The sequence below is a fragment of the Hibiscus syriacus genome, unplaced genomic scaffold (assembly GCF_006381635.1).
Source record: "Hibiscus syriacus cultivar Baekdansim isolate YM2019G1 unplaced genomic scaffold, ASM638163v2 tig00002193_pilon, whole genome shotgun sequence".
NCBI lineage: Eukaryota > Viridiplantae > Streptophyta > Magnoliopsida > Malvales > Malvaceae > Hibiscus > Hibiscus syriacus.
In genome coordinates, this window is record NW_024061914.1 from 1,804,646 (window position 1) to 1,829,568 (window position 24,923).

General features: G+C 32.7%; 1 protein-coding gene across 2 annotated transcripts; it reads left to right on the top strand.

Moving 5' to 3' along the window:
• The first annotated feature begins 405 nt into the window (after window positions 1–405).
• Window positions 406–10,866, top strand: LOC120138168 (putative inactive cadmium/zinc-transporting ATPase HMA3). 2 transcript variants are annotated; one of them, XM_039153744.1, is made up of 9 exons: window positions 1,608–1,810; window positions 2,269–2,526; window positions 7,465–7,562; window positions 7,684–7,939; window positions 8,006–8,143; window positions 8,287–8,614; window positions 8,814–9,013; window positions 9,151–9,353; window positions 9,577–10,866. In XM_039153744.1, the coding sequence occupies exons 1-9, from the start codon at window positions 1,621–1,623 to the stop codon at window positions 10,651–10,653; spliced, it is 2,748 nt and encodes a 915-aa protein (XP_039009675.1). In that variant the 5' UTR covers window positions 1,608–1,620; the 3' UTR covers window positions 10,654–10,866. The 2 variants fall into 2 exon arrangements, with proteins under 2 accessions (XP_039009681.1, XP_039009675.1); XM_039153750.1 differs by lacking the exons at window positions 1,608–1,810; window positions 2,269–2,526; window positions 7,465–7,562 and adding an exon at window positions 406–521.
• Window positions 10,867–24,923: the final 14,057 nt, after the last annotated feature.

A 24,923-nucleotide genomic window follows, 5' to 3' on the forward strand; every position in this document is an offset into this window, starting at 1 on the left:
ATTCATAATCAGCATTCACTAATCCAAAATAGATCATTATTAGCAAGGCATTTTCCAGTTTATTTGAATCATTACTCAACATGAATCATTAGAAAATTATTATTTTTTATAAACTTAACCTTATTTTAATACGCACACAACAATACGAGAATTTTTAAATATACATATTTAAGATGATTTTTGATAATTTAAATCAACATTAAAAGGAAAATTTTATTTACTTTAATAGTAAAAAAATATATTTTGGTTAATTTTTAAAAGGAAAAAAGGAAGTAGGTTTTAGTCGAACTGGGCCTAATCATTGTAAATAAAAAGTAGAACGTCTTATATAAAATATAACAAAGAAATGTGTTTAAATTGTTATTTGTTAATATGGAAGAAAAGAGAATTTGAAGTATGGTATCTGTTATTTGATTGTTGTAGTGATAGGGAGCATAGCAATGAAGGACTACACTGAAGCCGCCACTATAGTCTTCCTCTTCACCATTGCGGAATGGCTGGAGTCAAGAGCAAGCCATAAGGTTTGTTATATTTTAATTGCCACCACTCATTATATACCTAAAATCGTATACAAATTTCAACAAGAATCTTTAAATAAATAAAAAAAGAGAACATGGTTAACTTTAACCATGATTATGTCAGGCTATTGCAGTAATGTGTTCATTGATGGGTATAAGTCCTCAAAAAGCGGTGATAGCAGAGAGCGGAGAAGAAGTGGATGCGGATGAAGTGAAATTGAACACTGTGCTGGCAGTCAAAGCTGGTGAAGTTATACCCATTGATGGGATCGTTGTCGATGGGAAATGTGAAGTGGACGAGAAAACTCTCACCGGAGAATCACTTCCTGTTCCCAAACAAAAGGATTCAACCGTCTGGGCTGGCACCATCAATCTAAATGGTAACATCACTTTATTTTGTTTAAACACATGGAATTTTGGGTTCTAATTTCTATAATATCATACAGGTTACATTAGCCTGAAAACCACAGCCGTGGCTGAAGACTGTGTAGTGGCTAAAATGGCAAAGCTCGTGGAGGAAGCCCGAAACAGAAAATCTACCACCCAAAGGTTTATAGACAAATGTGCTAGTTATGGATGAAACAAAATTCATAAAAACTAACGAAAATATGACTAAAAAATAAAATTCTGGAAAAAACGTGGATTCCTACGTGGATTCCATTGCAAACCTTGATTCTGCATTATTTGGGTGAGAAAGGTGAGAGAGATAAGTCCATTATATTCCCCACTCCCATCCAAAATCACACACAAAAAATTCACTAGAGATTATTTCTTTGATATATTAATTATTATCATACACTTCATTTTGTCTTTTATGTTTCTTAATTATGTCGTCTCACTGAACAGTTCTCACAATCATCTCTACTTAAACCCTTCCTAGCCTGGACCAACTCCAACTCTCCTCTCCTACAAAGGTAATGTTTCTAATTCCAAAATCTTCTCTCCTCTTTAATCACAGCGATTTTTATAATCAAAATACAACTGGAAACATCTTCAAACTTTCATGATTATGTTTTTCTCTTCTCTTTCAGTCAATTGAGAAACCTCAAACTGGATCAGCTTCTAAATATTGATTTTCCTTGTTTGCAGCAACTGAGAAGAAATGGATGCAAATGAGAAAAACCTGCAGAAGAGCTACTTTGATGTGTTGGGACTATGCTGTTCCTCTGAGGTTCCGCTAATAGAAAACATATTGAAATCAGTTGAAGGGGTGAAAGAAGTATCTGTGATTGTTCCTACCAGAACCGTCATTGTTCTTCACGATAATCTCCTTGTTTCTCAGATTCAAATCGGTAAACCTTTTCTTTTTTATCTTCTTTAACATTAGATGTTAATTTGTTGTTCTCGAAACGGCTTTGGACAACCACTCCCCCTCGGAAAAAGGAAGAAAAGAAACGGCTTTTAAGCTTATGCCAGAAGTTCCACTTATAAAGGAAAAAGAAATATATATACAATTTGATTTTGTAAATTTTTTAATATTTTGATACGTTGGTGAGAATGACGTGATAGTTTGTTTTTTTATATAAAAAAACTGACAAGATTTTTTAGAAGTATATATACAAAAACTTGATTTTAAAATCTCATTTGTGATTAAATTAGGAATGATATAATTATATGATTGGGCAGCTTTATTATGAGAGGAGAAGCATGTTTGGTTTGATGCTAAGAGTGGGGCCATTATATTAAGAAATGATTGGGGAAAGCAACAAATGTTTTGAGTTTGGGCTTATTGGATGTTAAATTTGAACAGTAAAAGCTCTAAACCAAGCAAGACTGGAAGCAAATGTGAGAGCACATGGGGAGATAAAGTACCAAAAGAAATGGCCAAGCCCTTTTGCAGCAGCCTGTGGGTTGCTGCTTTTGATATCCCTTTTCAAGTATGTGTACCGTCCTTTGCAATGGGCAGCTGTGGCAGCGGTGGTTGTTGGCATCTACCCCGTCCTTTTGAAGGGCTATGCGGCCATCACCAATTTCAGGCTGGATATCAACATTCTCTTGCTGATTGCAGGTAATCAACAAATCTTAGAGTTATACTTACTTGGATGCATGCGTTTCTTGTTGAGCAAAAAACTAATTATTAATTCTGGGCATATTTTTCATGACATATTTATGCCATATAACTGGGATAAAAATTCTCAACTTCAGATTACTCTAATGATGAACGCTCGTAAATCAAACTGATTCAACCAATAGTACATCGCTTTATTATTGTTGATCTGATATAACCTTCTCAATTAAATACCCTTTTTCCTTTCCATTTTCGCACACTAATCGTTCATCTGATTAGCGCATGCAAAATTCATCACGGGCCAACAACCTAACTTTCTCTCTTTAAAGAAAAAAACAAAGCTTTTAATACCATTGTACTTTTATTTGTATTTAAAGTTTTTTTCTGTTCTTTTTTTTTTGTTGATGTGACAATTACGTGATTTTGACGTGGCTCTGGACTAGTTGTCAACCTTTTATTGACCCAAGGTTAAAGTTACGTCATCTTCTTTTTATTTTAAGTAAATTATGTGTTTTGTATTTAAATTATCATTTTTATTCGTTTTGATATTTAAATTTTTAATTTTTTAAAATTATACTTAAAGTTTAATTTTTTATTTTATTTTACTATCCGTTTAAAATTTAATGTTAAATTTTTAAAAAAAAATTAGGTATTAAAATGGATAAAAATTAATAGTTTGTGTAATAATCATGTTAAATTTTTAACGGTGATGTACTAAAATAAAATAAAAACTAATTATTTTGTATGGTTTAAAAAAATAAAAGTTTAAATACTAAAATAAATTAAATTAATAGCTTATGTACTAAATACATAACTTATCCTTGTATTATTTAATTTTAAATTTTAATTATATAAATGTGGAACAAAAAAGTGTCCTTTGCTTTAACTTTTCAAACTGTGTTAAATAATTTTAGAGGAGTGAGGGTTTTTCTTTTTTAAGGTAAAAAAGGTACCTTAGATTTGAAAATAAATGTGGAAAAAAGCATTTAAAATGTTTTCCTTCTGGACTTGCTTGGGTTTAAGTGAATTTGGTGAAATTTATGCAGCACAATAACAGAACTATGTGGTTTATCAGTGCCTTTATATCTTTACTGTTGTCTTTAATATGTGCCTTTGTATCTTTAGTGTTTTCTTTTGCCCCCTTCTTTTTATCTTTTACATTTTTAGTACATAACTTTTGGAGGTGGGAGTCCAACCCTTCAAAGACGTAAAGGTTCTCTCGCAATAATAATGCACAGTAGGATACAATAATTACGGATTTTAAAATATTTTTAAAAATTTATATATATATTAATAATAAAATTTTAGAGTATACATTATAAATAAATGGAAAAAATTAATATATAAAAGGTGGGGATGTACACCTTAAATCTTACATTATATCCACCATCGGAGGATATCTTATTTTTCTTTTTTGAGATAATTTTTTTTCTCAATTATGTGAAATTTGATTGGTTCAATATTTTGAGGTATTTGGTCACGTCATTTAGAACCTCCATAATTTCTATCATTTTTCGTCGAGTTGTGAGGTCTTTAATTTGATGATCACCTTACAAAAACCAGAAAAGTAGAAAAGTCGCTTTGTTATATCTCATTAGTAAAGATTACAAATGTATAGACCTACTCAGCCCGTTTCTGACATTTAAATAGTCAATTGTGTTTATCACAACAACAACAACAACAACAACAACAACAATAATAATAATAATAATAATAATAGTGTGAACATAGAAATTAGACTCTCAATAATAAAAATAAAAAAACTTATGGATGAAAATTAGACTCCCAATAATAAGTATCAAAAAACTTAAGGATGATTTTTCTACATTCGACGAGCAATAATAAATATTATTAACGATGGACACCATTAATTTTAATTTATAAAAATTTAAAATTATAAAGTACTCAACGTATAATTATAAATTAGTTAAAAATTTAAACTTAAATTGTTTAGGTAAACTATACATTTAGTACCTAAAGTTTCATTTTTTGTACGTTTTGATATCTGAACTTTCAATTTTTACAAATTCATACATAATGTTTAGTTTTTGTTTTATTTTATACTCGTCGTTAAAAACTTAATGACATAACTGACGTGACATAATGTGATAATTTTTTATTATTTTTAAATTAACACGTCAATAATCAAATAATATATTTTTATTCCGCTAAAAGGATGATAACACGTGTCACCACCCTATGAAATAAAACCAACAAAATCTGTGTGCATCCAAGGAATTGAAGGCTAAGCAAGTTAATAGTATAAAAATCACCATAACCCATATTTAATTATTTCCATTACCACCCCAGAACAACAAATTTTAATTAAATATTAAATTATTTAAAAATACAAAATATTTTTTTCATTATAAACCAAATTACTTAATTAAAAATTAAATTTTCTTAACTTTATTTTAAATAAAAATAATTAAATATATGTTTTTAAAAAATCAATATTAAACTATTTTAAAAAATAAATTTAAAATATTTATTTATGATCATATAATATAAATTTAAAATAAATAAATATTAAAATTATTTTTATCGTAAATAATTTAAAATTTTATATTTATTTAATTAATATGAAATTAATATAGATTTATGAAGTTCAAAAATAATATTTATTTTAAGGATTTAATATTTTGTATAGTTTACACTAAAAAATGTTTTAGATTTAAAATAATTTAGTCTTTGATTAAATAATTATATAAATTAAATATAAAATTGATCTTATATAATTAATTTTATAGATTAGCTTAATGATTTGTACACTATTTTTTTTGAGAAGTCCTAAGTTTATGTCCAAATTTTAATTAAAATATCTTGTTTGGTAATGGTAATTATATTTTGTGGTAAAAGAGTGACAATTACCTTGTTAACCTAGTGGCCAAGCCTTTTCTTCTCCTCCGAGGAGGGTGGGTTTAATTCCCATGCTAAGCACAATTATTTCACTTTTATTGCAATATGGTGGTGACATGTGTCATCACCTTATAAGCTGAATAAAAATATATTATTTGATTGCTGATGTGATGTAGCAATTTAAAAAAGAAAATTATCACATTATGCCATGTCAATAGTTAAGTTTTTAACAACGGGTATCAAAATGAAACAAAAAATAAAAGTTAGGTCTGATTTTGTAAAAATTGAAAGTTCAGGTACTAAAATGTACCAAAAGTGAAACTTTAGGTAGTAAATCTGTAGTTTACCCTATAAAAATAATGTAATTAATATTTTTATTTTAAATAATTTGCATTTAGATTTTAAACTAATTTATAATTACACGTTGAGTACTTTATAATTTTAAAATTTTATAAATTTAAAATTAATGGTGCTCATCGTTAGCGGTGCTCATCGTTACTCGTAGAGCGTTGTAGGATTTTTTAAAACTTAAATAATAAGAATAAGTAAAATTAAATAAATTCATATGTAAATGTTTTTAATGCGTTTAATAAATTATCTAATAAATACATCAAATAAAAATAAAATATCAAGTAATTTTATTAATCATCTAATTACTCACATAAAATAAGTATATTCCTCTTTTAAGAGTGCCCACTTTAGATTTCAATCTTCTTCATCTTATAAAAAAATCATAAACTAATAATTAAGTGGAAAGTGAAAAGATAATTTAAAAATACCACATTAGCATCATTGTTAATTTTTTAATGATAGATAATAAAAAAAACAAAAGGTAACATTAAATATGATTTTAAGAAAATGATAATAATTTTAGGCGTTTAAGTAAAAAGGACCTTAGACAGACGTGATTCAGGAATGGACCTGCTACTCGATAAATATAATTATGCTTTAAAAACATCATCAAAAAAATTAATTATGTTTAAAAAAGAAAACATTTTTCAGATATAATGAATCCTGGGTTCTTCCAGGAACAATTTATTTTGGTGGTAACAAGCTGCGACTTGGGTTTAGCATTGCAATCGCCAAAAATGGAATTGCACATAAAAGGCAACTATCAGATAGTTTTGGGTAGCGTCCGCTTGTAGCTTTCCTTTTAGGATGACCGTAAGAATTAAGAAAAAACAAAAGAATAGGAATTGGTATTGGAGTCCCTTAAGATTTCTCTTTGCCATTACTAGTTGTTTTCCCTTCTACTTTATTTCTTTCTGCTCTCTTCCCACCCCTTTTTAAGCTCTATGTGATTGTCCCAATCTAACACCTCAACTGCTATCCCTTATCTCTAACATCCTTTTTCTGGTGGAATCCAATTAGGTCTTTTTTGGATCACATGTTTTTATTAGGGCTAATCAAATAAAACTGATAATTGCATTTGTTTTTAGTGTTGAATTTGGAATATAATCAAATTATTTTTGGCTTCTTATCATTTTAATCTAAATTCATTTAAGTTTTATCTTCATTTCGTAGTTAACTCTAATCCGAAACAAAAGGGAATGCAGAAAACTTTCGTATATTTTCCCAATAAATCTTAAAGTGCTCAATGTGGTCTATACAATGTTTGGGTCATTTCCGGTCCATGTATTCTTGACGAGTATTGATTCATAATCAGCCTTCATTAATCCAAAATAGATCATTATTAGCAAGGCATTTTCCAGTTTATTTGCATTATTGAACATGAATCATTAGAAAATTATTATTTTTTATAAACTTAACCTTATTTTTTAATACGCACACAACAATATCAATATGAGAATTTTTAAATATACATATTTAAGATGAATTTTGATAATTTAAATCAACATTAAAAGGAAAATTTTATTTACTTTTATAGTAAAAAAATATTTTAGTTATTTTTAAAAGGAAAAAAGGGAGCAGGTTTTAGAGAACTGGGCCTAATTCATTGTAAATAAAAAGTAGAACGTCTTATATAAAATATAACAAAGAAATGCGTTTAAATTGTTATTTGTTAATATCAAAGAAAAGAGAATTTGAAGTATGGTATCTGTTATTCGTTTGTTGTAGTGATGGGGAGCATAGCAATGAAGGACTACACTGAAGCCGCCACTATAGTCTTCCTCTTCACCACTGCGGAATGGCTGGAGTCAAGAGCAAGCCATAAGGTTTGTTATATTTTAATTGCCACGACTCATTATGTACCTAAAATCGTATACAAATTTCAACAAGAGTCTTTAAATAAATAAAAAAAGAGGACATGGTTAACTTTAAGCATGATTATGTCAGGCTACTGCAGTAATGTGTTCATTGATGAGTATAAGTCCTCAAAAAGCGGTGATAGCAGAGAGCGGAGAAGAAGTGGATGCGGATGAAGTGAAATTGAACACTGTGCTGGCAGTCAAAGCTGGTGAAGTTATACCCATTGACGGGATCGTCGTCGATGGGATATGTGAAGTGGACGAGAAAACTCTCACCGGAGAATCACTTCCTGTTCCCAAACAAAAGGATTCAACCGTCTGGGCTGGCACCATCAATCTAAATGGTAACATCACTTTATTTTGTTTAAGCACATGGAATTTTGGGTTCTAATTTCTATAATATCATACAGGTTACATTAGCCTGAAAACCACAGCCGTGGCTGAAGACTGTGTAGTGGCTAAAATGGCAAAGCTCGTGGAGGAAGCTCAAAACAGCAAATCTACCACCCAAAGATTTATAGACAAATGTGCTAAGTTCTACACCCCAGGTTACTTCATTCTCATCTAGGCTTAAGCATTTATCAGGGTCTTCTCTTAACTACAATCTTTCTACATTAATGGAGATTAACTTAGCTAGGGAAGGAAACAATATCAAGTGCAAACATAGTAATAGTATTCATCTTATTTGCAGCAATTATAGTTGTATCAACCAGCATTGCCGTGATTCCAGCTGCATTGAGAGTGCATAACCTTCACTACTGGTTTCACTTGGCATTGGTTGTGTTGGTGAGTGCATGTCCTTGTGCGCTTATCCTTTCCACTCCTGTTGCCACCTTTTGTGCACTTACAAGAGCAGCAACATCAGGACTTCTGGTTAAGGGGGGCGACTATCTCGAAACTCTTTCCAAGATTAACATCACAGCTTTTGACAAAACTGGCACACTTACCAGGGGCGAATTTATTGTGACCGATTTTCAATCTCTCTGCGAAGATACAAGCTTCAACACATTGCTTTACTGGTATGTTCTTTGATACTTTTATATGATTAGTGGTTACTTTGATTAGAAAATTGAAGGAATCAAGCAATTGAATTCATATTTTCAGTTGTTGCAGCAGTGGCACGTTTCCCATTTTTCGTGTTAATAAATTTGATTCTATTTACCCAAGTAAGCAGAAATCTGCTACTGGATGTTAATATTTCTTACAATATTTTTGAAGGGTTTCAAGCATTGAGAGCAAGTCAAGTCATCCAATGGCAGCTGCACTTGTAGAATACGGAAGATCACATTCAATTGAACCAGAGCCTGAAACTGTGGAGGATTATCAAAATTTCCCTGGAGAAGGTATTTATGGGAGAATTGATGGAAGAGATATTTACATCGGAAGCAGAAAAGTATCAGAGAGAGCTCATGGAACAGGTGAAAACTTTTGTTTCTTTTGCCTCAGCTTATTTAATAGACCTCAGTTCAGAATACAATTAGTAACACGATCAATTGCAGAACCAAATTGTTAAGCATTCTGATTTCATATTCTAATGCGAGTATCATGTATATAGCTCCAATTCTAAAAGGCAATATGATGGAAGGTAAGACCATTGGATATGTATTTTGTGGAGCAAACCCTGCTGGAATCTTCAGTCTCTCGGATGCTTGTCGAACCGGTGCTGGAGAGGCCGTAAATGAGCTGAAGTCAATGGGGATCAAAACTGCTTTGCTAACAGGAGACAATCAAGCAACAGCCATGCACGTACAAGAACAGGTGCACTTCCAATAACTTATGATAAACCGGGCCTTGAACTTTTTGCCTGAAATGCTACAAATGATTTCATACAAATCCAAATAGTAATGTTGACACTACGAACTCTGTGCATAAATTGTGTAGAACTTCTGTTCTAGTTATTGATATTCTATTTAGCTTAAGCTGGAAAGTCTAAATCCCAGTGGATAAGAAATGATTGATCTTATATTTATACTACTTGCAGCTGGGGAATAGTCTAGATGTGATCTATGCAGAACTTCTTCCCGAAGACAAGGCAAGAAGAATCAAAGAGTTTAAGAAAGAAGGGCCAACAGCAATGATTGGAGATGGCATTAACGATGCACCTGCACTTGCTACAGCTGATATTGGTATCTCGATGGGCATTTCGGGTTCTGCCCTTGCAACAGAGACAGGGCATGTGATTCTCATGTCAAATGACATCAGAAAGATACCAAAAGCTATCCAACTGGCGAGAAAGGCTCAAAGTAAAGTGATTCAGAATGTAATTTTGTCTATCGGAACTAAGGTGGCTATTCTGGCATTGGCATTTGCTGGTCATCCACTTGTGTGGGCAGCGGTTCTTGCTGATGTCGGCACATGCTTGTTGGTTATCTTCAATAGCATGCTCCTTTTACAAGGAACACACAAACATGCAGGAAAATGTTGCAAGTCTTCAGCTAAATCACATATGGACAAACATGGATGTAAAACCAGCCATTGTCATTCATCTCATAATGCTCGACATGGTAACGTAGACAAAAAGGTCCGAAAGGCATGTGAGCCCCAACAGTGTTCCTCTTCTAGCTGTGCCTCAAGATGTCAATCTAGCAATTCCAAGTCACATTCATCTTCAAATTCATGTGGGAGCGGTAAATGTTTAGGGACACATGATACTTGTCATAGTCATGAAGCAAAGCATTGTGACCAGGGAAGTTGTAACATTGTCAATCACGAGATTGGGGGCAACAATCCCAGCAACTGCTGTTCAGGCTTGTGCGTAGAATCGAATGATCTCCGTGGGGAAAACCAGGGGGATCTACATCACTTGTCCAATCAGGAAGAGAAAAAAGACGATCCTTATCATTCCACTTGTGGCGAAAACCATACTGACTTTAAAGCATTAGGAAACTTTGTAGAGCATTGTTGTTTGGAGGCCCCAAACCCAGTGGGTCTTCCATATCCGAACAAGTGTTTTGCAGATAATAGTGAGCCACCTCACACTGCTATAGACATTCCAATGCATGAGACTAGGCATGGTTGTAAGAATGTGGAGAAGAGAGAATTTGGTGGTTGTTGCTAGAGCTATATGAAAGAATGTTGTGGTAACCATGGACATTCTAGAACTGGCTTAACAGAAATCATCTTCGAATAGAGATATTTAACTTCCATAGGAACTAGGATCTCAGATGTATGGGGTTGTAGATCCAAGAAATTGCGACAAATCTAATAATTGTTAAAAAGGAAATGGACATTATCATAGCTAGTTTTAATTAGAATGGTTTTGGTCTTTGATTATGTTATCTGTCACATTTATTGTAAATTGCGATGATATTTATTGAATTACTACAACAGTAAATCATGACTACTTTGCTTGATTTAAGTTTAATGATCAAGAAAAAGTCGAGTGATGATTTGTGTAGGTTACCTATATCTATATTCTAAACCAAGCATTTGCTTTCCGCTCTCCTTCTCACAGGCCTGTTCTTGTCTTGGCTAATTTGGAAACACAAACGCATAAACACTTCACCCTTTTGCTTCTTTAGTCTTCAATTCATCAACTTTGCAAATTAATGTAAATTTTGCAATAAAGCTTTTCCAGTTAATGTGTTGGTTAAAGATGAAGATACAAAGAAAAACAGACTGGTTCAAACAACCAAATTTACCCTTCTCAATAAACTAGTATTTTCATCCACTTGCCTTTTGCATAAAAACAAGGCACCTCGTGCTGGATATTAAAAGAGACGTGTTGTATATTCATCTAATCTTAGCCAATTCCACCAATATTTTCAACTACGTTGATAAATAATCTCCCAACACAAGAAGATTAAAATAGATTTTTCTTCCAAACATCAGTGATAGGATAGGGCTGAAGTTAACACATCGAATCCAATGCAATGGTAGGTGATCATTTACCTAAATTTTGAATTCGATTATAAATTTCTCATAATAAAGGGTAAGTTTGAAAAAAGTATAACCCTTTCTTTTATATAGCATGTATACAACTAAAATGGAAAGTTTAATTAATTCGTAGAGTATATTTAATATCGAAACAAACAAATACATCCTCTATTTCAAACAAATAAAGTTACAAGTACATTGAAAATTAATATAGATTAAAGTAATGTATGATTTCCTGATTGAGATGTAGAAGCTGGTGAGAGGTTAAAAACTGGATCTCCAAATGGGTTAGAAGAAGTCACGTGTTGCTGTTGATAAGGCATCATCATCATCATTTGTTGTTGAGCTAGTAAGGCCATTTGTACAATTGTTGGGGTTGCAATGTTATTGGACATTGTAAATGGATCATGTTGGAATAAATTTTGTTCAACATTCATATTTTCGTATCTATATCCTGCATTTTTTTAATTGTATGTGTTTTCTTGCAGCATCATCTTCATACAAACTATCCAGTAATAATTTATCAAATCCTCCGGCCTATCAAAATACAAGGCAATAAGTAAACACTAAAAATCTATTAAAAAAAATCACATAAAACTGATCAATAAAAAAAAACTAACGAATTTGCTTTCCATGGGTGGAGTTATATGGTTGCTAGGTGTTGTAACAAGTGCTAGCTCCCACCCCGTACCACTAATTTCACTTAAACCACGATTTGGTGTTGAAACATTGCCTTGATTATTATTATAAGACAAAAAACGTATACATTAAAATTAATACAACATTAGGAAGGGGTAATTGGAGATGTTGTATAGTGGCAGTACTTGCTGGAACTATTGCAAGAGCCAATGCATTACTTTCCTCTATTTCTAAAGCTCTTGGGTTAATTTCATTCAAACCCTTCACAAACAAAAAAATTATTTAATAAAAGTTCATCAATTTGTTAAGAAAATTTAAAGTGCAAAATTTTACCAACAAATCTCCTGTATTGTCATCAACTGACACAAGTGGTTTGGGTTCCTCCGTTAGCTATGTCTCTTCTTCATCTGCCGATGCTTTATTCTCCTCTTCTGTTTCTTTTTCCTTTTCTTCTACTTGTTGGGGTGGGGGTAATTGCTCTTTTTGTTCATATTCCTTTAACATCATAATAACTCATTAAACCAAGTTATTAGAGTTTTGAGAGATCCAAGTGAAAGAGGTTCAACTCACTAGCCTATGTTGGACGGAGCGTATTTGTGGAGCTTCTCTTATATATTCTTCCATAGTCGATACAAATGATGGTGGTGGTTGTCCCCAAGTCACAGAAAGATCTTCCCACATATTTGTCACCAATGGAACATGGTATAACAAAGATGTTAGGATCTTTTTGCTTTAGCGGAAGTTTACTCATTGCCGAATAATATTCTGTCGCCGTGGAAACAATTTCTATTCTATCCACCTTTCTTTTTTTGTGACAATGTTCTTCAAGAATTTGGCATAGGAAGGCATTTTCTAAATGACTTCAAGTAATAGAACGTTGATATGCAACTGGTCAAGGACATTAACAAACTTTTTGAACTAGATCTCGTCATTATGCTTCTTCAACCACTGAGGGTAGGGTGGTGGAGGTCTAACTTCATCCACCGCAGGTGGTGATGAAACTTTTCCTTCTCCTTAGGCAGTTTTTCTTATTCATCAATTTCAGCTTGACCTTTAGATTCTTGATGTGTAGTGCCTTTGCAAAAATTTCTTGCTTCTCTCCCCCAAACTTATCATCAAGATTAATTCGGGTACTTCTCCTAAGTGTAAGCGCACTGCATTGCTCCTTCCCATAAGGCTTAGTGACCTAAGTCTCACTGGGGAGGGTTCCTTGAGACCGAGAATGTACTGGTGTGGCTATTTGGCCAACTTGATTCTCTAACGATCTTAATGATGAGCTATGGCTTTGTAATTGTGCTGCTTGGCTTTGTAATAAAGCACCTTTATTCTTGATTGTCGATGAGTGCTCGTGTATCAAGGTCTTTGTTGAAGCCATGAAATCTTTTTTCGAGGCCATAAATTCTTAGTGAAGCTTCAAGGGAGTTAGAATTTGACGAAGATGCAGTACTTTTGTTGTTACCTTGCCAGGGCATTTGTTGATGTTTCGAACTTCAATGTTCAGAAATGTTTTACTGTGGCCTATTAAAATTGCCTGCATAATTGTTATTGTTGTTCCCTTGATTACCCCACAAAAAATTTGGATGTTGTCGCCATCCAGGATTTTATGTATTAGAGTAGGGTTGTTGTTGCTTCTGTTGAAATTGCCTACGAAATTAATGGAATCCTGGTTTTCTAGGCATTCACTCTCATGATGGTTGCCGCGGCTGAAAATGTTTGCTGAGTTAATTACCCTGACTTCTTTCACCCTGCTGGAATGCTGCAAATTCTTCAGCATGTTAGCTATGGTAGAAAGTTAGGCAGAAACTGAATCCTTACTGTCAAGTTCATACACCTCAGATATTTTTCTACCGGTTCCAAGACTTGTAGACGAGAATTGATATTCATTATTGGCTATCATATAAAGGATATCAAAGGCTTCCTCGGGTGTTTTCTCAAGCAAGGTGCCATTTGCCGACGCATCCAACATCATGCGAGTAGGTGCATTGACACCATTATAAAACATGATGACTTGAGTCCAGTCGTGGAATCCATGATTGGTGCACTCGCGAAGCAAACTTTTGTATCTGTCCCAGCACTCATACATAGATTCATCATCGCTTTGGCGAAAACTTGCAATGTCATTACGGAGATGGGTGTGCATATTGGGCGGGTTGTATCTAAGCAAGAAATTTTTGCACTAGTCAGCTCAAAATTCCATTGATCCAAATGGGACTCCACTCAACCACGCTCTTGCTCGGTCGTGCAAAGAGTATGGGAATAATTTTAGTTTCAGCACGTCCTCGTGCACACCTTTTTGTCTAAACGAGTTGCACACCTCATGGAAAGCACGCACATGTTGTCTAACATCTTCATTAGGCAAGCCACCAAACTGACCGATAGAATTGAGCATGTTGAACATCATTGGCTTGAGTTCGAAGTGAGATGCCTATATTTCCAGTGCCATGATTCCAGGGTTGATATCATCGAGAATAAGATTTAGGTGATCTCGTATAGCTCGTGGTCTTGCAGCATTTTGGGGAATATTATTTGTTGCGACATCGGGATCTTCCTGGCCTTCCATTGTGTTATTAGCTTGATACTGCAATTGATTCATATAGTCTCTGGCACGCTGAGCACGTCGTCTTTGTCTGAATGATTGCTCGATCTCAGGGTCAAATGGTATTAATGGTTTGTTAGCATATCTCCTGGTCATGCAACGGCGAAAACATACAAAAGAAAATAAGAAAACAAATAAGTAAAAATAAATAAAGAAAATGTGACAAGAAAATAAAATTTTCTATGGCAGAAATTATCAAAATTCCTCCAGTTGTGAATTTATATGCTAAGGCAAGCAAATTGTACAAGTGTATACAATCAATGCAAGTAATATAGTAGAAAGTTTAGTATCGTCTCCACATGGATTGGTGAGAATTTTTGATGTTTTGCTACATCTAGAACTGGGTGTCACAAGCTAGTCCTACGGTTCTTGTCACAAAGGAAAGCAAACTGGATCAAATGGTATAAACAGATGGAAAAGTATTGCCGAGGCAAGAAATATTGTATAGTTTGGTGTGCAGAAAAGTTTGGTCGTGTAATACCCCAAAATTTTAGACAGTGACTAAAATGCAAATTTTGAAAGTTAAGTGACCAAAGTATAAACTTTGAAAAAGTAGGGACCAAAATGGTAATTTTAAAAAGTTGCAATTTGGCCCCGTAAATAAATAGTTTACTCCAATAATAATGTTTCTATGGGAATCATAAATTTTGTATGGATTTTGTATTAAAAGTTATAAAGTAATGAAGTTTGAGGAAAGATTAGATAAATCGGACCGAATAGAAAATTTAGGAAAATCTAAAGGATGAGAAATTAGACCTAAAAATATTATTTCCACATTTTAAAATGTTGGAAAATAATATAAATATTTAAATTTTAGGATTTAATTCCATGTCTAATTTGGACCGTTGAATTAAAGTGGCAAGATTGTAATTTTTGGAAAAAAACAAGGGCAAATCTATAAAGTAAGATTTTGTTTGTTCATCTTTGACTTTAAGAAGATGATAAGGTTGAGGTGTCTTGGTTGGATGGTAAATATGAAGTTTCATTAAGGGTAAATTTGTCTTTTCCCAATTAAATGAATTTAATATTCATTAAAGTTTAAATTAAAGGCCAAATTAGCGTGAAATTAATCTAAAATTCATGCCAATTTGTTATCATCTTCTCCAAGCGTCGTGTGCTTCCTAGGGTAAGAGAAAAATGGTTTCCATTTTTGAGCATTTTCCTTTGGATTTCATGTTATGTCGTGAAATAGAAAAGTAATCTATTCGAAAAACGCTATCTTTTGGTACTAATTATGCTTGCTCAACTTACTTGATTTTAAAGATCCCAAATCTTAGGATTTGTGTTCACACTAGGGTTCATGAAATTGATGTTTTTGAGGTTGTAGATTCATTTCCAAGCTTGATTTATGATTAAAACATGTTCAAACTTCCTATAAATGCTTTTATGATTTTCGGCCATAAGATGAAATTGTAGAAATTTGTATTTTGATGAGAGTTGATTAGGGTTTTGATTGTAGATATGTTGTAAGGTGGATTGGAAGTTGATTTCATGCTTGAATAGAATCAAAATCGAGCAGAATCATGAAAACCTAGTTTTAAAGGTTTAAAACATTCAACCATGATATGTTTGAGAGAGAAAAATTATGGAAAATTATGTAAGGGCTAGAAATTATGTAGGAAGTATTTTACAAGCCTTAGAAAAATATAAAGATCATTCTATAATTTTTGAAAAGTTGTGGATCAATTTGATAATTTTGAAAAAATTGGGAATTGTTATGTAATTGTTAAATAATTGATGTACTATACTGGAAATTACTGTTTTGGAATTGAAATGAGTGTTAAGATGTGAAATATGACTATTTTGGAAGTTTGGTGATTGAAATGCAATATTCGTATAGTTGGGTTGATAAATGGATTTTGAAATCATATTTGACTTGTCATAAGCTAGAATAAGAAATCTAAAGTGTTAGAAATGGATTTGGGGTATGCTGATTATTTGTTGTGATTTTTGTTGACTATCAAGAACAAGTATCCTCTTCCGAGGATTAATGACTTGTTTGATCAACTTAAAGGAGCAGTAATTTTCTCGAAGATTGATCTTCGATCGGGATATCACCAGTTAAAGATTAAAGAGAAAAATATTCCAAAGACAACTTTCAAAAACGGTATGGGCAGTACGATTCATGGTAATGCCATTTGGCTTGACAAATGCTTCGGCCATTTTGAATTAATAAATAAAATATTATTTAATTAATTCAAATTAAATATACATTAAAGACTTATAATCTGAATTATAATCTTTAATGTTTATTTAAAAACTTATTTAATTATTCTGAATTAATTAATTAAAAGAGTTGTAATCTAAATTACATTCTTTTAATGCTTACTTACTATATTTGGGATAATTAAAATCATATGTATATCAAATATACATATCTTAACTCTATATATATTTTAGTAATATACAACAAATTGTACATCTTTGCTCATTTCAATCCTAGGGTGTGACCATGTAGGTTATTGTAACGTTAATAGTAATTATTAGAACAATTCTAATATTACATACAATTAGTGACATCTAACAATATATTATTGTCTCCTAAGTTACAAGAAATTATTATTCGACATATCATCTTCGTGATTAACTCTTTTATGTATTACATCCTTTTGTCTTTTATATCTAGAATAGGCACAAGTCTTAGAATAGTCGCACTTATATAGCCCATCTATTGTTTCTTGATATCTAGAGTAGACTATAATTAATGAATAATTTCTTATATCACATATGAACAATAAAATCATGTATTAATTTTGGCATCTGTATGCCAATGACAACTAATTATCATCAATGAACAACATGTTAGTCTTAGCGTATTATTATTGTCCATAGCCATAATAATACTTGACTATGAATCTTCTAATAATGTTATTATATGGACTTTATTATCTTTCAGTTTATGTTAAACACAGACATATAACTGAAAATAATATCGGCAATGCCTTTATTTAATAAAATCGGTAAGTAAATGTATTATTACAATCATCATATGATTGGTCTTTGGGCTTACTCTAACAATCTCCTACTAGCACTAAGATCAATCACTCACATATCTAATACCGAGTGAATCAGTGTGATGATCATACCTCTGCTGTGTAAGACGCTTCGTCAAGGGATCAATAATGTTGTCATCCGTGTGTACTCTGCATATTTCCATATCTCCTCGATCTATGATCTCTTGAATAAGATGAAAACACCTAAGAATATGTTTGGATCATTGATGAGATATGGGTTCCTTTGCTTGTGCAATGGCTCCATTATTGTCACAATAGAGTTCTACAACATCCGATATGATGGGAATAACCCTTAATTCCAATATGAACTTCTTGATCCAAACAACCTCTTTTGTTGTTTCACTGGCTGCAATGTATTCAACCTCTGTTGTAGAATCAGTTACTGTGTCTTGCTTCGAACTTTTCGAGCTCACATCACCTCCATTAAGACAAAACACAAAACTCGATTGTGATCGTGAGTCATCCTTGTCAGTTTGGAAGCTGGCATCAGTATAACCTTTTACACTAAGCTCTTCCTCCTCTCCATAGAAAAGAAATTTATCCTTAGTTCTTTTTAAGTACTTAAGGATATTTTTAACCGTAACCTAGTGATTTTCACTAGGGTTTGCTTGATACCGACTCGTCATGCTTAAAACATACGATACATCTGGTCGAGTACATACCATGGAATACATGATAGAACCAATAGACGAAGCATATGGAATCTTATTCATCCGTTCTCTTTCTTGTAGAGTTAAAGGACACATTTCCTTCAAAAGTGAAATGTCATGTCTCATAGGAAAAAATCCTTTCTTGGATTCTTCCATACTGAACCTTTTCAACACTTTGCCAATGTATGTACTTTGACTCAGACCTAGAAGTCATCTTGATCTATCTCTATAGATCATAACTCCTAAGATATATGTTGCCTCACCTAAATCTTTTATAGAAAAACAACTACCTAACCAAGTCTTAACAGACTATAAAGTAGGTATATCATTTCCTAGGATGAGTATGTCGTCTACATACATGATTAGGAAAGAAATAATGCTCCCACTAGCCTTCTTATAAATATAAGGCTTATCTTCATTTCTGATAAAACAAAACTCTTTGATTGCATCATTAAAACAAAGATTTCAGCTTTGAGAAGCTTGCTTTAGTCCATAAATAGACCTCTGTAGCTTACAAAACTTTCCAGCATTTCCTGGAATGAGAAAACATTCTGGTTGTGTCATATACACATCCTCTTCAAGTTTTCAATTAAGGAAAATGGTTTTGACGTCCATTTTCCAGATTTCATAATCATGGAATGCAACTATTGCGAGCAAGATCCGGATGGACTAAACATAGCTACAGGGGAGAATGTTTCGTCAGTCTACACCATGAACTTGTCGAAAACCTTTAGAGACTAATCTCCCCTTGTATGTTTTTTCAATACCATCCATGTCTGTTTCTACTTGAAAACCCATTTACAGCCTATAGGTTTGACCCCTTCAAGTGGTTCAACCAAAGTCCATACTTGGTTTACTGACATAGAATACATCTCAGATCTCATGGCTTTAAGCCATTTCTCATAGTATGGGCTAGACACTGTCTCTTGATAAGTCTTGGGCTTATCTTGATCCATTATAAGAACATCTCCATGTGCAGTAACGAGAAATCCAAATCTCTCAGATGCACGACGTTCTCTTGTGGATCTGCACAGTGGTGTTTCTAAATCTGTTGAATACTCCTAAACAACTTGTGAAACATGCTCAATTTCAGGTTCATTGATCTGTTGTTCTTGAACTTCTCCAAGTTCAATATTTCTACCATTCCCTTTCTTTGAGAGAAATTCTATTTTGAGAAAAACTCATGTTTGAGCAACAAACACTTTGTTCTCATTAGGGTTGAAGAAATAATATCCTTTAGTTTCTTTAGGATATCCAACAAATAGACACTTATGAGATTTAAGTTCGAGCTTTGTAGACATATAATGTTTTACATAAGCTTCACAACCTCAAATCTTCATAAAATATATATTAGGACACTTCCCAGTCCATATCTCGTATGGTGTCTTTTGAACCGATTTAGATGGAACACGATTTAGTGTGAAAGTGGCTGTTTCGAGTGCATGTCCCCAAAAAGAAGTTAGAAGATCACTATGACTCATCATCAATTGAACCACGTTTAAAAGTGTTCTATTCATTCTTTCAGAAACTCCATTCCACTATAGTGTACCAGGTGGTGTAAGCTGTGAGACAATCCCACATTCTTTCAAGAGTTCATTAAACTCTATGCTTAAGTATTCTCCACCTTGATCTGATAGAAGTGCCTTAATACTCTTGCCTAGTTGATTTTGTACTTCATTTTTAAATTCCTTAAACTTTTCAAGGATTTCAGATTTATGGCGCATAAGATAAATATACCCATACCGACTGAAGTCATCAGTGAAAGTAATGAAGTAATTGAATACACCTCTGGCTTGTGTATTCATTGGTTCACATACATTACTATGTATTAACCCCAATAAATCACTTGCTCGCTCACCTTTACTATTAAAAGGAGCTTTAGTCATTTTTTCCAACAAGAAAGATTCATATACATCATATTGTTCAAAAACAAATGAATCTAAGAATCCATCTTTATGGAGTTTTGATATGTGTTTCTCACTTATATGGCCTAAACGACAATGCCAAAGATAAGTTTGATTCGAGTCATTTGTTTTTGATCTCTTAGTATTTATGTTATAAATGGTGTTTTCTTGATCCAAAATATAAAGACCATTAACCAATTGTGCTGAACCATAAAAACATTATCGAGATAAAAAGAATAACAATTATTCTTAATAATTATCTCAAAACCAATCTTGTCCAAACAAGAAAGAGAAATAATGTTCATAGTCAACCTAGGCATAAAATAACAATTCTCTAAATTTAAATAAAGTCCACTAGGAAAAGATAAAACATATGTCCCTATAGCCAATGCAATAACTCTTGCTCCATTTCCCACTCGTAGGTCTACGTCTCCTTTAGCCAGATTCCTTCTCTTTTGAAGTCCCTGTACGAAAGTACAAATATTAGAACCACAAACGGTATCTAATACCCAAGAAGTAGATATATTGACAAATTAACATCAATAATATAAATACATGAAACAAACATTCCGTTTACTTTTACCTTCTTGACATCTTCAAGGTAAACAGGGTAGTTTCTCTTCCAGTGTCCGGTCTTATCGCAATGGAAACATTTTCCTTCCTTTCTAACTCCCCCTTTGGGTTTCAATGCATTTTTACCTTTCGGTTTGGCCTTACCATTGCCCTTAGACTTTGCCACTACATTTTTTCCCCTTTCCTTTATATCCTTGTGGACCATCAGAATGGGCTTAGGTCCAACCTTTTTCATGTTACTTTCAGCAGTTCGTAACATGCCAAGTAACTATGGAAAAGTCTTGTTAATTTCATTCATGTTGAAATTAAGGACAAATTGGCTAAAGCTATCTGGCAACGATTGCAGGATAACATCGGTAGCCAATTCATCTTTGAGAGGAAATCCCAACTTTTCCAATGTTTGGATGTAGCCTATCATCTTGATGACATGAGCTCATACAGGAGTTCCCTCTTCCATTTTGCATTGAAATAGAGCTTTAGAGGTCTCATATCTCTCTTGACGTGCTTGCCCTTCATATATTTCTTTGACATTTTGAATCATCTCTTATGCAACCATGTCCTCATGTTGCTTCTGAAGCTCAGGAGTCATGGTGGCAAGCATTAGACATCCAATATCTAACATATCATCCATATGTTTCTTGAATTTGTCTTTGTCAGCTCTTGAAGTATTAGCCGCCGATTCATCAGGAACATGTTCTTCAATGACATATTCCTTCCTTTCTTGTTTGAGAACAATTCTCAAATTACAAAACCAATCAAGGAAGTTTATTCCATTAAGTTTGTCCTTCTCAAGGTGTGATCGCAGTGATAAAGTGTTGTTTTCCATCAAATCTACAACAATTGAAATATTAAAGTAAGTAAATTTACCGAATTATTATAAATAGGTCTTTATTTACAAATTTCTCCCACTATTTTATTCAAAATTAAAAACCCTCTCTATTTTAATTTCAGAAAAAATCAACGAAATTTATTCTAGTGGGTGAGGATCCATAATACATCAATTTCCTAGATAAAATTTGGCTTTTCTTTTAGGATAATGATTATTTACGTAAGTAACACTTTACTAGTTATATCTCATGTAACTCCTCCTTTTGGTGAACAATTCTAGTTCAAGTCATCTCATGACTTATCCAAATATTTAACCTCTAGGTTTCTAATCCTATTAGAATGACCTAGCTAAATTATTACCAATATCTCAACCCGGTGAATATCACTTGCTTATTCTTCGCGTTTAACCAAGATAGATTTATGTGCCAATGCTTTGGCAAAGCCCACACAATATCGATCGAAGCCTTAACGAGGGTAAATATTGGACAGTTAAGTTAACTTAGATTATAAAGAGGGATTTACGTAATTATCTCATCATTGTTCGTTTTAATATTAGGCCCTTATTGATCTCATCAATATTTATTCTTATTTTATCATTTGATGTATTGCATACATAACAAATATAGTAATAAATAAGATACAATGGTTATAGCCCAAAAACAATGACCAAGGTGGCCCATCCCAAGCCAATAGGAGAAGCAAAAAAACCCTAAAGCCTAAGACTGCTCTCTAGGTATCTTCTCTCCATTCTTCTACTCCTTGTGAATCTTCATAGGATTAAAATTTTAAAAGAAACTCATTTTACATACGAGGGAGTAAGATGATAAGAGAAATACAACTGAGATGTAGAAAGGCACAGCTCGCAGACCGTATTTCAAAATAAACCATTATAAATTGAACAAGGGCAATAACCATGCATGTCAAACACCGTGCAAAACAAACATATCATATATATCTACACGTTGTTATGCCTTTGTTAAAAATATTAATATGGGCCTTTAATTTGTACTGCTGTTGAAGGGTCAAGGGGCGAAGCCCTTTACAGGGACGACCGATGGAATTTTTTTGAAAAACAGTACTTTCGTTTCTATATACAAACCTCATGATTTGATAACACTTATCAACAGAATAATACTTTTGGGATATTCAATCCTAAAGGTTTTCTGCATCGGAAAAAACCATTGTTCCACTGCCAAACGCGATATGGTATCGTACTCCCACGGATCATCATGTCAACAATTGACATATGAATTTCATAAAATCCTTGCAGCAACAGATAGATTGAAAAACATATTAAAAAATTAACATATTAATCATTGTGGTTATCGATTTAAACAATGATATAATGTATATTTGCTAAAAACGATAAAACTAGAACATGCATCTCATACATATAGCATCACTCAAGAATTTAACCCGAATTTGAATTGTACAAGTGGCTCTGATACCACAGTTGAGATCGTCGACGCACCACATGGCACAACAGAAATAAAACTCGACAGTCTCACCAGCGATCCAAGTACGTAAAACTGAAATGGGAGGAAAGGGTGCGAATACTTACAATGGGTTCCTTGAAAAACAAAAAGATAGCAGCGAGAAGTTATGATTACAAACGGTTCAAATTGTAAGCCTCCACGAAAACACGTCTCGGCCTCTACTTAGTTCACCCGATTGAGAGAAAAATTTTCTTTTCACAAAATCGATTTTGAGAAAAACGAATGAAGTGAAAATGACTGCTAGACCTTACCTCATTTAAATATATCAATAACCCTAACATCTTAGGGGTTTTAAAGTTATTTTGAATTAATAAATAAAATATTATTTAATTAATTCAAATTAAATATACATTAAAGACTTATAATCTGAATTATAATCTTTAATGTTTATTCAAAAACTTATTTAATTATTCCGAATTAAATATCAATTAAAAGAGTTGTAATCTAAATTACATTCTTTTAATGCCTACTTATTATATTCGGGAAAATTAAAATAATATGCATATCAAATATACATATCTTAACTCTAAATATATTTTAGTAACATACAAGAAATTGTACATCTTTGCTCATTTAAATCCTAGGGTGTGACCTTGTAGGTTCTTCTAACGTTAGTAGTAATTATTAGAACAATTCTAATATTACATACAATGAGTGAGATCTAGCAATATATCATTGTCTCCTAAGTTACAAGAAATTATTATTCGACATATCATCTTCGTGATTAACTCTTTTATGTATTACATCCTTTTGTCCTTTATATCTAGAATAGGCACAAGTATCAGAATAGTCACACTTGTATAGCCCGTTTATTGTTTCTTGATATCTAGAGTAGACTATAAATAATGAATAATTTGTGAGGCCATGCATTCTAGTCTCACTCAATCAAGTGGTATGTGATATATTTCCTATTATGTATGAAAGATAAATCCTATCTTAACCATACACACCCCACTACATATATCAAGATATATTCAATAACAATCTTTATAGTGTAACCAGTTACGGAGCATGTTTAACTGTATCAAAACATACAACAATATATATTGTGACGTCGTTGATCTCTAGTATAAAGATCATACATATAGTCATCACCATGAGCAATGTTATGTCCGTTACATAAGAATCCAAGACATGCTCATGATGAGTCAATCCAATACATTGTTCTCGAACAATATAATCATGTATCAATTCTGACATCTCTATGTCAATGACAACTCCTTGTCATCGATCAATAACATGTTAGTCTTAAGAGTATTATTATTGTCCATGGCCATAATAATACTTGACTATGGATCTTCTAATAATGTTATTAAATGGATTTTTTTATCTTTCATTTTATGTTAAACACAGACATATAACTGAAAATAATATTAGCAATGCCTTTATTCAGTAAAATCGATAAATAAATGTATTATTACAATCATTATATGATTGGTCTTTGGGCATACTCTTACACATTATAGTCCACTGACTATGCATCCAGGAGGGAGCAAGATGTATTAGGATGTAAAGAGTCAATTTTGGTGATCAGCTATGAAAAAAGCCATTACTGAGTTTTTTGTTACATGTTTAACGTGTCAACAAGTAAAAAATGAGCATAAAGTACCTTCGAGATTGTTGCAACTGATTTCTATTCCAGAGTGGAAGCGGGAAAGACTATGGATTTTGTTACAGGGCTACCTTTGACATCAAATAAGAAGGATTCCATTTGGGTGATAGTTGACCGGTTAACTAAGTCGGCATATTTCA

What these genes read in the sequence shown, in the direction of transcription:
- LOC120138168 (XM_039153744.1), top strand. Translation starts at nt 1,621, where the DNA reads ATGGATGCAAATGAGAAAAACCTGCAGAAGAGCTACTTTGATGTGTTG. An exon ending in AGAGAGAGCTCATGGAACAG is followed by an intron (nt 9,014 to 9,150) that starts GTGAAAACTTTT and finishes TCATGTATATAG; the next exon opens with CTCCAATTCTAAAAGGCAAT. An exon ending in CCATGCACGTACAAGAACAG is followed by an intron (nt 9,354 to 9,576) that starts GTGCACTTCCAA and finishes TACTACTTGCAG; the next exon opens with CTGGGGAATAGTCTAGATGT.